The sequence below is a fragment of the Astyanax mexicanus genome, chromosome 16 (genome assembly GCF_023375975.1).
Source record: "Astyanax mexicanus isolate ESR-SI-001 chromosome 16, AstMex3_surface, whole genome shotgun sequence".
Lineage (NCBI taxonomy): Eukaryota > Metazoa > Chordata > Actinopteri > Characiformes > Acestrorhamphidae > Astyanax > Astyanax mexicanus.
The window spans coordinates 40,938,609-40,957,252 of NC_064423.1; the positions used below are offsets into that span (position 1 = coordinate 40,938,609).

Below are 18,644 nucleotides of genomic sequence, written 5' to 3' on the forward strand. Positions count from 1 at the left end.
ACGGCTGAAAGTTTTCTGCATGAATAGCATGAAAAGCCTCCATTTACAGAAACTATGGAGAGGAGTTTGCTTTATATTGTGTTCGTTAACTAAGTATTGGACATCTGTAAATGAAATTTCAATATGCTGAAAGACCCCAGCTGATTCGCTCCCCGCTCCTCGCTCACAATGAATGAAACTAATTGCTTTAAATGGCAGAGCCTTGGCACGCCGGCTCTCCCGCAGCTCCCGGCGCATAGAAACAAGAATTACCACCAACAGATGAAAATCAAAAGTAACGTGACAAAAGATTGTGTCACCTCAGTCGCAATCCTTTAATTGCACTTCCTTTGTGCGTGAGAGCTATTCAGACCACTCTGCTCTGGAAGAGACAGGTTTAACTCTTCTTATTCCTATATTCCCATACGGAAATATCATTTTACTGTTTTTACTCCACACAGAAATTGTTAAAACAATTGTTAATCGACTTATCGAACAACAAAATACTGCAACTCTTGATGTGGTTTAGAGACGATTTACAAGAATATCACATTTCAGAGTTTTAGACTTTTCTTGGCGAGGAAGTTAAAGGGTCCAAATTTGAAGGAATGTTATGTAATGCGACGCTACTTAATGCGCTGTTGCATAATTATATTAAATTATTATATTATATTATATATATATATTATATTCTAATTTACTGAGACACTTATTGTTGGGTTTTTATTGGCTGTAAGCCATAATCAATCATCAACAATAAAATAAATTATTATTATTTTATATTATTATTTGATATGCACTAGTAAATCTTATTTGATGGTTGTTTAAGTCTTATATATTTATTTTCTGGACGTTTTTTCTATGTTGCGTTGTTGTCAGCAGAGGTATTATCAGAGCTTTAGAGTTTTCTTAGTGAGGAAGTTAAAGGTTCCAAAATTGAAGGAATGTTATGTAATGCAACGCTACTTAATGCGCTGTTACATAATGTGATGCTACTTAACGCAGTGCTGTGTACTGCACCACTATGTATTGCAGTGTTGCAGGACAAAATATTGGGTAATGCGATATTTTGTAATGACATTATGTGATGCAACATTGCATAATGAGACACTACGCAATGCAGTGCTGGGTAAAGCGACGCTGCGAGATGCAATGCTGTGTAATGCAATGCATTAGGAAGTTAAAGGATGACTCTATGCAATGCTGCTGTGTAATGGGACACTGTTATGTGACGCAACTTTATACAGTGCACTATATATTGCAATGTTCCATGATGCAATGTCTCATATTGCGACATTTAGTAATAACACTATGTAATGCGACGTTGCATAATCCAACACTTTGTAATGTGCCACTATGTAATGTCACGCCACATAATGCAACACTGCATATTGCGATACTTTTTAATGTGACAGTATGTAATGCAGCATTGCATAATTCAAAACTATGCAATGCACTGCTGCATAGTGCAATAGTGCGCAATGCAACACTGCATAAGGCAACACTGTGTAATGCAATGCTGCATATTGCAATGCTGTGTATTGCAACGCTGCGTAATGCAATATTGCGCAATGCAACACAGCGTAATGCAACACTGTGTAATGCAACACCGCGTAATGCAACACTGCGTATTGCAACGCTGCGTAGTGCAGCATATTAGGAAGTTAAACGGTTCAAAAGTTGTATGTAATGCAATGCTACTTAATGCATCCCTACTTAACATGCTGTTATATAATGTGATTCTATGCAATGCAACTGTGTAATGGGATACTGTAATATGATGCTTTTTATTGCAATGTTCCTTAATGCAATGCTGTGTAATGCACCACTATGCACTGCAATGTTGCATGATGCAATGTTGTGTGATGCGACATTTTGTAATGACACTATGTATTGATCATTGCATAATTGCGCACTACGCAATGCAACGCTGCATAATGCGATGCTGTGTCATACGATGCTTTGTAACGTGACTCTATGTAATGCAACATTGCATAATGCAACACTACGCAATGCAATACTGTGTAATGCAACGTGATGAGCGAAAAGAGCGCCATCTACCCACCCAGAGAAAGCAAGGCCAACTGTGCTCTCTCAGTGCTCCAGCAGCTAATGGTAAGCTGTATGACCGGGATTCGAAACATCAATCTCCTGATCACGGTGGCGGTGCTTTATGCCGCTGGACCACTCATCGAAAGTACCAATTGGTCTTAATATATAATATTCTAATTTTCTGAGACACTGATTTTTGGGTTTTCATTGGCTGTAATCTATAATCAATAATCAAAAATAAAAGAAATAAACATTTTAAATAGATCATTTTGTGTTTAATACATCTATATAATATGAGTTTCTTATTTGATGGTTGTTTAAGTCTTTTTTTGACCAGAACGAGGTTAAATGCCTGTATTGAATGAGTGAATAATTATATAAATAAGAATATATTTCTTTTCTGGACGTTATTTCTACGTTGCGTTGTTGTCAGCAGCGGTTTATGAGTTGTTGAGGTTCTGGCACTGTTCTGATTGGCTGAGTAAAGGCAGATGGTGGTTGATCATTGGTTATTGGTTTAAATAAACAGGATTATTCAGAGAGTTGATTCGGATCAGAGCGAGATGCAGAGTCTCGCTTATTTCCAGCCAAATCAGGCTTTTAATCAGACGGTAATCAGAGCGACGCGTGACTCAGCGAGAGCATCACTCCGGCCTCGTCCTCCAACGCTTCACTCAGCACCCGCTGCTCTTATTACCACAACAACAGCTCATCACTTTATTCCAAATAAAACCGTATTAAATTAATCTCAGAGTAATACTGCCGTCCCCCATCCACACTCAGAATCTGCTCTCTATTATTATTATTACTGAATTTCTGTCTGTTTTTCTCTCTTTTAGCTTTTCCCCCCTCAATCTATTCCCATCTGATCCCTCATAATAAACACTTTAACAGCTTTTCAGCTTTTTTAAGAGACGAAAGAGAAAAAAAGAGAGAAAAAGATCCAAAACTGCAAAATATCGCACTTTAAAAGCCAAAATAAGTGTCTAAATCTGTGTATAAGTGAATAAAAAAAATATTAAATGGAATTTAATAAATCATAATAAACTTGACATATCTAAGAAATATTTAAGTAACTCTTTTTTTATACTTTTAACTTGAAAGCTGTTAAAAATTTACATTGGGAAAAAACATACTTTTTATTAAATTTATGAAAATTAAATGAAAATTGGGATTGTCAGATCCATAAATTCAGATCTTTGTACTAGATATGTTAGCTTGTTAAGTTGATCTCAGAGTAATGCTGCTGTTCATCATCTGCACACAGAATTTGCTCTCTTTATTATTTCTTTATTTTTACAAATTTTCAGCTTTTTTTAAGAGTAAAAAAAAGATAAAGAAAAAGAGAGAAAAAGATCCATAACTGCAAAATATTCCATAACATATTGTGGACACATGGTTCAGCCTCGTGGGCTCTGACTGTAATATAGAGTTTAAAAGTTCTATTATAATAATAATAAGTGTTATAATATGTGTATATTGTATAACTGAATAGAATTTTTTACAGCTTTTCAGCTTTTTTTTAAAGGTCACCTTCCGCGAAAATCCGATTTTTCTTGTTTTTTGTGGAATACAGTAGGTCTCTCCGAGTTGAATGTGTACACCTGCACATTAAACTGTTTTGCAGCCCCCATTGTCTGCAGGAGCTAAGCAAAGAAATCCCCCCTCCCCCCCTCCGAAAAACGGGTGAATTTTGAATTATCTTTCTGCCTACGTAGGCAGAAACTCACAGACCAGCCCACCTTGGCTCGAGAAACTCCCAGAGGCGGAGCTGAAGCGACGCAACATCACCGCTCATCAGTTAGGAGGTGGGAGGCAGTGAGCGGCAGAGCGGCGGAGGGGCGTCGCAGTGCTCCTAGCCAATCAGAGGAGAGATATTTGCATGCTGTTTGCATGTATGAATATTCATGAGCAAAGCTGGAATCCGGTCATTTTGGACACACCCCTAAAACAGTCCATTAAAAAAGAGCTATACAGAGACACCTGAGCACTTTTTTTTTTACAAAAACGGCTCACATGTCAATCATTCATACTAGAGACCACAACTAGACATTTTAAAATGAAAGAAAAAACGACGGAAGGTGAGCTTTAAGAGTCAAAAAAATAAATAAAAAGAGAGAAAAGGATCCATAAAATTGTAGACACATGGTTCAGCCTTGTGGGCTCTGGCAGTAATATAGAGTTTAAATGCTCTTATAATAATAATAAGTGTTATAATATGTGTAATTGAATAAGATTTAAGATTTAAATTAGATTTAAGCTTAAAATGTTGAATAAGCATTGAATATTAAACTTTTTCTTTCATGCTTGGAACCTGTGATCTGTTGAAATTTTCATTTGAATCTTGAAACCAAGAAAGCCCAGCAGCGCCTCTACTTCCTGCGGAGACTGTGGAAAGCACATCTCCCACCCCCCATCCTCACCATGTTCTACAGAGGGACTGTAGAAAGCATCCTGAGCACCTGCATTACCATCTGGTTTGGGAACTGCAACAATTCAGACCGCAAGACCCTACAGCGGATAGTGCGGACAGCTGAGAAAATCATCGGAGTCTCTCTTCCCTCCATCACCGAGATCTACACCACACGCTGCATCCGCAAAGCCACCAGCATTGTGGACGACCCCACCCATCCCTCACACGGACTCTTCGCTCTGATGCCGTCCGGCAGAAGATACAGGAGCATCCGAGCCTCCACTACTAGACTCTGCAACAGCTTCATCCACCAGGCAGTCAGACTTCTCAACGCACAGAGACAGAACTGAACCCCCACCCCACCCACCACTCACCCAACACACTCGCACAAAACTAAACTGTACATCCCCCCCCCCCCTTTACACTCACAAAGAACTGAACTTCACCCACACACACACCCAGTCAGCACACAGAGGCTGACATGACTTTATTTGCTGCACTCTTAAAAACTATAAACTCTACCTCAGTAACTGCTGTGATTATATATGTTACAGTATGTCACACATCTCTGCACCTTATCCCCACTAAACACTTTATTATACCGTATCGGTACTGCACTGTCCTGTCTTTAAATTGTCTCGTCTTTTGTATTTATTGTATTTATTGTTATTTAGTGTTATAATTTTATAATTTTATGTTGCACTGTCGTCACTCCTGCACTTTATGTTGTCTATTGCTTGTTGTTCTATGTTGCACCATGGTTCCGGAGGAACGTAATTTCATCACACTGTGTACCTGTACTCAGATGTAATGACAATAAAAGCCTCTTGACTTGACTTGACTTGAGAGAGAGAGTTTAAAAGCTAATAGAAGTATAAGAATCTGTGTATACTCTATAATTAATCATTTTTTATTTGACTCAATTAAATTGTAATAAACTTGAAATATCTCCATATTATCTCCAATAAGCTCCATATAAAAATATTAAATATCTAATGAATATTTAATATTAAACCCTTTTTTTAGTACTTTGAACTTAAAAGCTGTTGAAATTTTCATTAAAAAAATATCGTATTGTAAAATATCGTAAAACATAGAAATTTAAACATTTAAAAATCTTTTAGATCCATAAATTCAGATATTTCTACAGGAAATCTCACCTCTCACATTTCTATGGAGATTCACATAATTATCATAATTATTATTATAATTATTTTCACAGCTTTTTTTCAGGAGATGAAAGGAGGAAAAAAAGAGATAAAAAGACCCATAACTGCAAAATATTGCAGGAAAAGTTTAAAAGCTGACATAAGAACTAAATATGTGTGCACTGTATAGTTGTATAAAATTGTATTTAATTAAAAATGTAATTAAATTGTAATAAACTTGAAATATCAAAAAAGTTTGATGTTAATCTACAATGAAAAATATTTAAAAATAATAAAAAACACTGAAATTATTATAAATTATCAAATTTTTTGACTGCTACTGTATATAAAATTATATACAGAAATATCTCAAATTAATATATCTAAAAGATTTTTTAATATTTCAATTTTAAATTTTTACGATATTTTAAAATACAATATTTTTTAATGGAAATTTCAACAGCTTATATATATATATATATATATATATATATATATATATATATATATTTATGTTACATGTTTAATTTAAGGCCTAAATTTATATTTTGGGGTTTAAATCAAATAGTTTGAATTTCTTTACATCTAAAAAAAAAAAAATTGGGATCTGAATTTTTCTTGAAAAAATAAAACATTTAAAAGTTACTTTAAATATGAAATGTTTCAAATTTATCAAAAGTCATGTAAATGCAATTCAAATACAAAATACACATTTATAAAGTTAAATCAGACTTTAAGCTCCATATTTTAGAAGAAGAAAATCAAAAACCAAAACAAGCTCAGGTATGAACATTTAAGAATCTTTTGTTTTTAATTCACACTAGTAATAAAATTGCATTACAATTTCATAAAATAAATGTTCCAGTTTATATATACAGAAAAACAGACTGTACATTACCCTCCAAGGAGCAGTCGCAGTACCACCCAGTACGGGAGGAAGAGAGAAAAATAAAAATAAAATAAATGTAATAATAATAATTATAATTATAATAACAAAAATAAACCTGAAACAAACATCACAAAAAACATACAGGCAATACAGTGCTCAGCTAAAGCAGGCACAACTGTACAATAAACTCGTAACTGCTCAGTGTGTGGGCGGGGCTGGGGAGGGGGCGGGGCCAACATTTTGTACATTTACAACAAGTAAATTCAGTCCTTCACGACCAAAATTTGGGTTTTTTACTGTAAAAAGAAAGTATTGCAGGCAAGCAGACAGACGCTCCTCCGGCTCCGGTTGCAGCAGAACATCCGTCGCATGTATGCGCATGTGCATGTACCAGGCCCCGTCACACAGAGTACCAAAAAAAAAAAAAAAGCTACGTAATTTATGCGTATTTATATTAACCCTTTAATGTTCTGCTGGAGTTTTTGGTGCAGCAAATCATATTTTTATAAAAATCTAATAATAATGTGTGTAAAAAGTTTTAGCTGTGTTGAGTGACGCAAAATACACATTAAAATCCGATTAGAGCATCCAGACTGAAGGAATGTGATGTAATGCAACGGTATTTAATGCGACCCTACTTAATGCGCTGTTACGTAATGTGCAATGCTATGCAATGCAACTGTGTAATTGGACACTGTAATGTGACGATACTTAATGCAACGTAGCGTAATGCAACACTATGTATTGCAATGTTGCGTAATGCAACACTGCATTGCAATGATGCGTAATGCAATGTTGCATAATGCAACACTTTGTAATGTGACAGTATGTAATGCAGCGTTGCATTTTGTGACATTATGCAATGCAGCGCTGCGTAATGTGATGTCACATAATGTGACACTTTGTAATGTAATACGATGTAATGCATCATTGCATTTTGTGACACTACGCAATGCAACGCTACGCAATGCAGCGCTATGTAACTCAATGCTCCATAATGTTTTGAATAAATTGTGTTTATTATTTATTTATTTATTTAATTAATTAATTTCAATCCCACTTTCTTCCCAGTTTGGAAGGCCAATTACCCCACCCACTAATTGCAGCATGACCTACTGTACTCTCTCTCTCTCTGACTCCGGCTGCTGATGCCGTAAAAAAAACATGACCCAGGATTCGAACCGGCGATCCTCGGATCATGGTGGTCTTATTGCACACTCAGTGTATTTTTTTAAATATATTTTTTAAGCAACGTAAAATTTGTGTATTATTGACAATACATAAAAAATGTATATTTGTATTTTTCAGCAAAATCTGGTACTCTGTGTGAACTGAAAGGGATTGAAGTGCGTTGTGTAAACGTAGGTGCGCGTCTGCTGGTGTGTGTGTGTGTGTGTGTGTGTGTGTGAGGGCTGCTGCTGCCTCCGTCGGGGTGGTTATTGAACCTGCGTCTCAAAGCTCCCGTTGAGCTGGCCCTCCTCATAGTCCATCTGACACAGAATCATGTTGTTCTTTAGGAAAAACTTGTCGCCCACGCAAAACCTGCAAGCCAGCACACACACACACACACACACACGCACACACACACACACACACACACACACACGCAGAAAAGAAAGAAAAACAGCACAGCAGTTAACCAAACCCAGCAGGAAACCAAACACACACTACATCCACTTCAGCACTGCTCCTGACATTTTACCGCTGAGGGTCTTTCAGCTGAAGCAGAGGGGCTGCTGTGGTATATATGCTGTACCATATATATATATATAAACTGTGATATATGCGATAACACTGTTCAATATGCCGATACTGATGTGAAAATAGTCAATTATGAATTTTACATTTGTTCTAGATGAAAATAGCAGGTGTAAAAGGTGCCAAAACCCCACAATCCAGAGCAAAAAAACTAAATATGGATCAGCTGCACCAGATCATCTGCAGTGTGAAAACAATTACTCCAATATAATCCCAATAACAGCAAAAGTTATATTTAGAAAAATATATAAAAGCACATTTCAGTGCAGGTTGTTTTGGGGATGTTAATAGGGATAATTGAGTGTCTTTCACACAGAGTCCTGACAAAACTGAAAGAATGTTATGTAATGCGACGCTTTTTAATGTGAGCAACACTGCAGTAGTGTGAGCAATGCTATGTAATGCAACTCTACATAATGTGATGCTGCGTAATGCAACACTGTGAAATGCAAGCAATGCTGTGTAATGCAACTCTCTGTGTTGTTGCACAAAGCCCTGCTGCGTAATGGACAATGCACTGCTGCGTAATGCAACTCTACATAATGTGATGTTGCACAATACACTGCTGCGTAATGTGAGCAATGCTTGTAATGCGAGCGACGCTGCGACGTGCATCTCTCTGTGATGTGATGTTGCACAATGCACTGCTGCGTAATGTGAGACTGCATAATGCGATGCTGTGTAATGCAACGCTGTGTAATTCGATGCTGCATAACGTGATGCTACGTATGTGACACTGCATAATGCAATGCTATGTAATGCAAGCAATGCTCCATAATGCAAGCAACGCTGCATGATGCGAAACTGCGGAGGTATCATTATATTTGATATTTTATTAAGGTCATGTTCATAAAATTATTTATTAATCATTTTGTCTGGTATTTTCCCTACAGTCCCTAAACTGATGTTCGGTGCTGAAGATGCAGGAGTGCGGTGGAACAAATCTTGGTCAAATATAAACATATAAAAAATTAAGTTTAGTAAAATAAAAGTTAATTTCAGTACATTTTATAATATATATATATATATATATATATATATATATATATATATGAATCTCTCAATGTCACACATTTACTGTAACTGTAGATTAATCTTTATTTAATAACTTTAGTAATTAAATAAATCTAAGGTTACTCTACTGATAATAAATAAAAATAATATCTTGACAGGTCCGCCTCACTCTACCTCCAGTCCTGTTGCGTCACATGACCACACGGTCTATAGAATAAAGAGCTCCCCCTGTTGCTGTATGAGAGTAATGCAGTTTTTATAATGTAATTTAAGTTTGCTGTTATTTACGTTTTTTATCGTAAAACACATTCCACCGTATTTCTGAGAGCTGAGATTGCCTGGCATTGTCTTCATGCCCGCCTGCATCAGAGATAGTTATTGCCATTGTTATGCCGCAGCGGTCGATTCAAAGCTGGTGCCCGTGTGATGTGGGCATGAAGGTGCGGCATCAAAAGAAATTAAGCTTTTTTTTTGGGTGGAAAAAAACACAAATACCCAGCATTTTCAAAACAAGCCGTGCCAATGACAGAACTGGCACCCAATGAAAGAGTAATGCCACCCTTCCCTCCCTCCCTCCCTTCTTTCTTTCGACTGGCAAAAGCACCACGCACGCCACCATCGCCGCCACGCTGGGTTTCCAAGGAAACCATGCCACTGGGTATGCTATTTTTTTGTTGTTGTTGTTGATTTTTTTTGCGTTCTTTCACAGCGCGGCACCGTGCCAACGCACAAAATGCCCCTCTCAACTTTTTTTATAAAAACATTTTTTCCCCTCAATTTTATGGCAATTAAAAAAGCTAAACCCCTGCATGCGCCGGCTGCATTTTTGCCGTGGACGTGTTTGCATATGAAAGCGGGCGAGGGCTGAACAGACAGTGGCAGGGCTCTGTGATAAGCGCCAGGCCTGTGGCATCAGCGCTTATCAATCAGTGACACACTAATGTGCTGGGCTGGCAGAGGTGCCGGGAGTGTGGCACAGTGTGGCAGGAGGGAGCAGCGCTGGCACGCCAGTCTGCCCGGCCTGCGGTCCCGGGGCTCGGGCACAGCCACCGCTAAACTTATAAAAACACCTTTATACCAGGTGCTGTACCTGCAGGGTGGCATCGGGTTTATCTGAAGGACGAATCCTGATACCCGACATTTATAATAAAGATAATGATAATAAAGATAATGATAATAAAGATAATGATAATAAAGATAATGATAATAAAGATAATGATAATAAAGATAATGATAATGATGTGATTTAAGTGCTGCATTTAAAGTAAAACCTACTACGTGCTTGGACTACTCTAAAGACTAATATGGCGATTTTTTTTTCTTTCGATTAGTTGAATAATCACAATTATTACAGATTATATTTATTCTGATTAGTTGATTAATCGCAATTATTGGTGCTTATTTTTTTAATTAGTTGATTAACACAATTATTTATTTTTTTCGATTAATTGATTTATCATATTAATCACATAATTGGTAATTATTTTTTCAATTCTTTGATTACTTGCAATTATTGGTGATTTATTTTTTGATTCGTTGATTAATCGCAGTTATTGGTGATTATTTTTAAATTCTTTGATTATTCACAATTATTGCTGATTTTTTTCTGATTACTTGATTAAACGCAATTGTTATTTTTTCGATTAGTTGATTAATCGCAATGATTGGTGATTATATTTATTTCGATTAGTTGATTAATCGCAATGATTGGTGATTATATTTATTTCGATTAGTTGATTAATCGCAATTGTTTTGATAAAAAATGTAATTAAAGAAAGATTTCTGTAATAATTTTACTGAGGGGAAAATGTATTCAATATACTCTTTTATTTTATGTAAATTGCCATTAAGTCTGTTTATTGTTTCTAAATTTGAAGTTAAGTTATTAGTATTTACTTCTGTTAATATTATTATTTCCCTTTGTATTGGGCTTGTTTAATTGGACGAGGCGTGTGAATTGTGTGTGTGTGGTGTGTGTGTATGCTGTGTGTGTGGGTGTGTATGCTGTGTGTGTATTAGTGTGTGTGTATGTAAAGCGTTGTTAGTAATAAAATTAATAAAATATAATAGCACAATCATTTTTTAATTATTAACTAAATTCAGACACTGGAATTTGAATAAAATGTGTTTAAATCTCTTAAATATACAAAAATTGGCATTTTAGCAAAATTTATACTAACACGCTCTCCTTCCTAATATAAAATAAAGGGGACTGCTGAGGTCACTAAAAATGATTGAGGTTAATATCAGTATATTGTACAATAGCAGTACAATATTATTGTATAGTGATTTATCGTATTGTAATAAATGTAATTATGTTTATATTGACAGTATGCTCCTTTTTATTAAAGCATATCCAGGATATAAATATTAATAGTGCTTAAATACCAATGACCCAAGTGTACAGTTTATTAAGAAAAATATAAAAAAAGTAAAAAATCCTGATTAAATGATTACCTGATTAAACTGATGCATTTTGTCTGTATTGTTGAGTTTTAAATAAAATTGGCTTTAAATATTGTTATATACTATTTTACCATGTGCAAAAAAATTAACTAATTTAGAATCTTAATTTATTTTATTTCACATCAATATCGAGATATTCAGCAGCGTTATCACACATCACATCGTTTAGTCGATATCGTACAGCCCTGCTCCTGCTGAACAGGCCTTATACCAGCAGTGTGAACACAGCCAGTGATGATTAGAGTGTGTGTGAGTGTGTGTGTGTGTGTGTGTGTGTGTGATCTGCTTACCTCTGGTTACAGAGCTGACAGGCGAAACAGTCCAAATGGTAAACATTATCTCTGGCCCTCATCACCATTTCAAACGCAGGGATCAGTTTACTGCAGGCGGCGCAGTTCCCCGTCGTCCCGAACAGCCTGAGAGAGAGAGAGAGAGAGACAGAGAGAGAGAGAGACAGAGAGACAGAGAGAGAGAGAGAGAGAGAGAGAGAGAGAGAGAGAGAGACAGAGAGAGAGAGAGACAGAGAGAGACAGAGAGAGAGAGAGAGAGAGACAGAGAGAGAGAGAGACAGAGAGAGACAGAGAGAGAGAGAGAGAGACAGAGAGAGAGAGACAGAGACAGAGAGAGAGAGAGACAGAGAGAGAGACAGAGACAGAGAGACAGACAGAGAGAGAGACAGAGAGAGAGAGAGAGAGAGAGAGAGACAGAGAGACAGAGAGACAGAGAGAAAATGGCGTTAACTTACACTCACAACTACTCTTACACAGCTTTCACAACTCTCACAATGCAGAGCGAGGTACAGCAAAGGTACAGTGTGGTAGAGCGAGGCAGAGGGTAAGGTAGAGCAAGTCAGTGATGCAGAGTGTGGTAAAGTGAGGGAAAATAAGGTAGAGCGAAGCAGTGTGAGGCAGTATGAAGGTAGAGTGTGGTAGAGTAAGGCAGAGTGTGGTAGAGCGAGGCAGAGTGTGGTAGAGCGAGGCAGAGTGTGGTAGAGCGAGGCAGAGTGTGGTAGAGCAAGGCAGAGTGTGGTAGAGCAAGGCAGAGTGTGGTAGAGCAAGGCAGAGTGTGGTAAAGCGAGGCAGAGTGTGGTAAAGCGAGGCAGAGTGTGGTAGAGTAAGGCAGAGTGTGGTAAAGCGAGGCAGAGTGTGGTAGAGCAAGGCAGAGTGTGGTAGAGTAAGGCAGAGTGTGGTAAAGCGAGGCAGAGTGTGGTAAAGCGAGGCAGAGTGTGGTAGAGTAAGGCAGAGTGTGGTAAAGCGAGGCAGAGTGTGGTAGAGTAAGGCAGAGTGTGGTAGAGTAAGGCAGAGTGTGGTAAAGCGAGGCAGAGTGTGGTAGAGCAAGGCAGAGTGTGGTAGAGTAAGGCAGAGTGTGGTAAAGCGAGGCAGAGTGTGGTAGAGCAAGGCAGAGTGTGGTAAAGCGAGGCAGAGTGTGGTAGAGTAAGGCAGTATGAGGCAAAGCTAGGGTAGAACAAGGGTACAGTGAGGTAAATTGAGGTAGTAAGCAAGGCAGTGTAAGGTAGAGTGTGTGTAGAACGAGGTAAGTTGAGGAATTATGAGGCAAAGCGTGGCAGTTTAAGGCGAAGCGAGGGTAGAACAAAGGTAAATTGAGTCGGTGAGGCAGTGTAAGGCAGAGTGAGAATTGAATTAGGAAAATTTAGGTAGTATGAGGCAGCACGAGACAGAGTATGGTAGAGCGAGGGAGTGTAAGGCAAAGTGGGGTAGTATGAGGCAGAGTATGGTAGAGCGAGGCAGAATTTGGTAGACCAAGGGTAGAGTGTGTTAAAGCGAGGCAGTGTGTAAGAGAGAGCGAGTTTAATTGAGGTTACTTGAGGTAATATGAGGCAGCGTGAGGCGGATTAGGGGAGAGTGAGGCAGTATAAGGCGGAGTGAGGGTAGAACAAGAGTAGAGGGAGGTAAATTGAGGTAGTATGAGGCAGCGTGAGGCAGAGTAAAGGTAGGGGGAGGTGCAGATAGGGTCGAGCGAGGGTGAAGCGAAGTACAGTGAGGTACTGTGAGGCAGATTAGGGGAAAACGAGGCAGAGTGTGGTAGAGCGAGGTAATATGAGGCAGATTAAGGTAGATTGAGGCAGTAAAAAGTAAGAGCGAGGCAGTGTAAGGCAGAGCGATGTAAATTGAGGTAGTGTGAGGTAGAATGAGGGTAGAGCATTTAAAAGGAACGCTCTGAAACATAAAAAAAATGTTCTCTACTAGCAGATATATTTCCTTTTTTAAAGCAATATTACTTCTAAGAAGCAAACATACTAAAAAAAAGCTAAAAATACACAAAAAACTTCCTGAAAAAAATCCTGAACTACGCAAATAGAACGGCAATACGATAAGACACCTTCAGTAGATTAACTCACTTAAAACTTAAAAGTACAAAGTTTAAAGAAAAGAAGTTAGAAATATGTTTTTAATTCTGCTAATATTACTTCTATGATTTAAAAAGAGAAATATTAGATATATACACTACTTTTATGAGGATTTTACTTGCTAGTAGGGCGGGGTGATATTATATAAAAAAAAATAGATGTTTTTTAAATAAGACAATTCTTGATTACAATTACGATTTTTAGTTCTTACAATAATAAAATTAGCTTTTTATTTGGAAACATACAGCAGCATTTAAAGTGATGCACAAAGCTACTGTTTTCTTTACATTTAATTTAAACAATATGTTTATATAAACAAAATATATATATTTATTTACTTATTTATTTTTATTTATTTATGTCTTTAATGAATAGTAAGTACCCCCCTTTAATCTTAATTTAGGCTTTTATTTAAAGCATGATGTAAACATAACATAACCTCCTCATATTTCATTTAATGAAAAGTGTAAAATATGAAAAATATAAAAATCGCTTGGTGTAAAAGTTCTACTACATCAGTTTAATATTTTTTTTAGTCAGGAAATTCAGTTCTCTGTGTGAAAGTGGTTTTAGTGTTGATGTAAGGGAGATCAGTCACTTCAGGATGAGGAAAAAAAAAAACACATTACACAATAAAAACAGCATCAGAACAAACCCAAAAAATCCCCAAAACATCTCATACAAAACCCATAAATCTGACTTGGCACAGCTTCCATATTCCCCCGTTAATGAGGGAACAAACCTAGATGTTAATTCTGAGCTAATGATCTAATTAAAACGATCACATGGTTTTAATCCCCTTCTTCAAAGACTTTTCTGCGCTTAGCACATTGCAAAAAGCTCTGAAAACAGATCAGGTCTGAGGCAAGCGATCAATTAAACTGTTTAAGCCCCGTCAGAACCAGCACCACCACCCTCTCAGAACCTCCAGAACCTCCACAAATTCACAACAAGCCGGGATAACGTGCTCTGACCAGAGCCTGTCTGGTTTTACACTATACGGAAATGTTATAAATAAAAAAAATCAAGTGTACAACACGTTTTTTTAGTGAACTGCCAGAGCTTAAACAAAAAACAACTAAAATTTTAACAAGAGTCATTTTTAAAACGCATGGGCGCTTGGCGCATGGACCAGTTGCAGATCGCACAGCTGGATTTAAGGTGTGTCGGTGTGTCTTTGAACAGGTCAGCCTTCCAGTAAAGACTCAAGAGAGATTGTCAGCTGTTTGCAGCAGAGCTTTAGCCAGTATTTTCTTATTTGAACTGTGTGGTACGTCACAGGTAATCTGTCTGGGATAATGTAGTTTGCAAATACCCCAGTCCCATTTCCACACCCAGGGCTGCCAGGTACAGAACACAACAGCCAATGCAGCCAAGAAATGAGCAACGAGGCTACTGAACAGGTCATCACTGAGCTTCAGTAGGGTTTACTAGTACGCCAGAGAGAAAGCGCTGTTAGGAGAGGTAGGAGAGATAGGCGAGTTGTTAAATATAGTACTTTTCCACCAAAAGAACTTTACTTCTGTTCACGCTTATAGGAACTGAAGTGCTTTTCACCAAATTAGTCCATTTTAGTCAGTTAAGTTTTAGTAGAACTATCAAAATGTCACATCAACAAGTTCTCAACAGAGGGCGCTGCACAGCCACAGTGAAGAGAAGCGCCATGGTTTGAGCTGAAGAAGCTAGTCCTTTCGTGGATCAAAACATGCAAAAGACGTGTTTTTACTAATTCTCTTAGTTAATCATGGGTGTGGCTAACGAAGAGCCAGGTGAGCTCTGACTTTGGCGCGTTCTTATCTTAACAACGCAGCGCTTTTGCACGTTTCAGTAGAGAATACTGACCTGTTCGTTCACGCTGTGAAGTAGCTCCACACTTTATTGCTAAAATCTGGAGAGCCCTGACATTTAAAACAGGGCATTAATAACTTAAAAAGTGGAAAGAAGTTTAATAAAAACAGACGCTAACTGCAGCGATAGAGGTATGTAAACTCAAAATTACGCTATACTGAGGAACCGGTATACCAGAGTGTTCCGGTAAGCCAGGGTGATGTTAGCTAGCAGTTCATCCCACATAGCTTGTTTTAACACGGTTAGCGGCTAATGCTAATGCTGCTGCACCCAGTCTTAGTGCTGGAGAAACTTTACTGAAACTATCCTTTTATAACTCTGTACTTCAGCAGAGTGGCTTTACTGCTCCTTATTTAATACCTGACTGGTAGAATTCATACATAAGGAGCACCGGATTATAAGGAACACTGATGATTTTTGCAAAAAATTAAAGAATTTTAGATGCACCTTATAGTCTGAAAAATACAGATTATTTATTTATAATTATTTTATCCTCTTCAGTTACACAGATGCTGATTTTTAAGCACCATAAATTCAATAATCGTCATCTTAGGAAGTTTATAAGATGATTTATCATATGTTTACCCCAAATTCTCTCCATCCATTCATTCTAAGTGTTGGGAAAGGGGGAGGGGCTTGTATAAAATGTAACCTTGCAGCGGTAACTACACGTTCAGTGGAGCTGCAGAACCAGACAAGTCCGATTTCTCTGCTGTTTGTTTAAGCTTATTAGACGAGAGGCAGAAACGATAAAAAAACACGATCAAGGTCACGAAACGAGAAGAAGGTAGATCTCTCTCTCTCTTTTTGTTCCTCCCTCTTTTTCTTTTTCTTTCTCCTCCACTGTGCCGGGGCAGATTTACATTTTCATTTTGCGAGCCCCTGTTTTTCCTGTGTTTAATTTGGAGATCTGGATACACAGATAGACGTATATATAAATATATATTCCGCTGACCCGCCGATGCAAAGCGATGCAAAAGAACGAAAGAAGGAAGGAAGAAACGAAGCGGAGTGAAAGTTGAGGGAGGGGTGTTGTAAGGGGGGGTTGAGCATTTATGTTAAACGCCCGGCGGAAGTTGCGGGGCTCAGATGTGGTGAGGGTGAAGAGCTGAACGAAAGTTGCTCCAGATCGTCCATATTAGTTTCTCTCGGCTGCCTCGTCACAGACAGCGTCTACCCAGAAGCCCCTGCTTTTAATTAGAGCGCCGGCCCCGGCGGAGCGCTGCTCTTACAGTACGCGAGAGAAAAAGACAAAGAGAGAGAGGCGAGGTGTTAAAAAGAGAGAGGCATTGTTAGAACGAGTCAGCCTTCCAGTAAAGTCGTGTTCCAGTGTTTATGTAGAATTGTCAGCTTTTAGAATCAGAGCTTCAGCCAGCGTTTTCTTATTTAAACTGTGTGGTACGTCACGGTAATCTGTGTGGGATGATGTAGCCTCCAAATCCCCCATTCCCATTTCCACACCCGGGGCTGTCAGGTATAGAACACAACAGCCAATGCAGCCAAGAAATGGATAAGAAGGCTACTGAACAGGTCATCACTGAGCTTCAGTTAGGTTTACTAACCATAGCGGAGCACTGCATTTACAGTATGCCGGAGAGAAAGAGGGCAAGCGAGGTGTTGGGAAAGATAGGAGAGAGAGAGAGAGAGGCGAGGTGTTAAATCGAGGGAGGCATTGTTAGAACCGGTTAGCCTTCCGGTGTTTATGTAGAATTGTCAGCTTTTAGAATCAGAGCTTCAGCCAGCGTTTTTTTATTTGAACTCTGTGGTACGTCACGGTAATCTTTGTGGGATTATGTAGCCTCCAAATCCCCCATTCCCATTTCCACACCCAGGGCTGTCAGGTATAGAACACAACAGCATGAAAACACTTCAGCCATAGAAATGGGCAAGCTGGCTGCTGTTCTGCTGGACAGGTAATCACTATGCTTCAGTAAGGTTTGCTAACCATAGCGGAGCGCTGCCTTTACAGTAGGGGTTCAATGGTACGTATATTCTTTAGAAGTCTTTAGGAGACTTGTGGAACCAATGAACGACTAATGGTCACCTGTTGCTTTCCAGTCTGAACGCAGGGTTAGGCGCTCATACTGTCGTTCTTTCTCACTCATTCGCTCTCTCTCATTTGCTATCTGTCTCACTATCTCGTTCGCTCTCTCTCTCAGTTGCTCTCTCTCTCTTGTTCTCTTGCTCGCGCTCTCTTGCTCTCAGTCTTTCGTTCTCTCTCTTTCGCTATCTCTCTCTCTCTCTATTTCTCTCTCTCTCGTTCTCTCTCATTTGCTATCTGTCTCACTATCTTGTTCGCTCCCTTGCTCGCGCTCTCTCTCTCTCTTGTTCGTTCGCTCTTGGTCTCTTTCTCTTGCTCTCTCTCTCTTTTTCTGATATATTATAGTCTGCCAGACCTAAACCACACTACATTTTTATTACTGTCCCTCACAATAATACTGGGAAATTCCAGCATTAAAAAAAAGAATAATTATGATTTTAATTCTTTTTTTTTGTGACTGAAACCACTAATATAATTTAATTTTAACAATTTCATATTGATATTTCTTAAAAAGAACTCAAACGCTGAAATGCATCCAGTAATATTACAATATTATATAGACAAAAAAATCCCCCAGTCTCATTTCCACACCCCGGGCTGCCAGGTTCAGAACACAACAGAACACACACACTGTGCTGCATCCATGGAAATGGGCGAGCTGGCTATTG

At 38.3% G+C, this 18,644-nt stretch overlaps 1 protein-coding gene across 1 annotated transcript in view; it reads right to left on the reverse strand.

Moving 5' to 3' along the window:
• Positions 1–6,371: 6,371 nt before the first annotated feature.
• lmo1 (LIM domain only 1) overlaps positions 6,372–18,644 on the reverse strand; it is an 82,887-nt gene continuing 70,614 nt past the window's right edge. Inside the window, exons 3-4 of the mRNA XM_022670116.2 lie at positions 12,010–12,135; positions 6,372–8,023 (exon numbers count right to left, since the gene is read on the reverse strand). Of these exons, the coding sequence (XP_022525837.1) occupies positions 7,918–8,023; positions 12,010–12,135 (232 nt within the window). The 3' untranslated portion in view covers positions 6,372–7,917. The remainder of the gene's footprint in view (positions 8,024–12,009; positions 12,136–18,644) is intronic.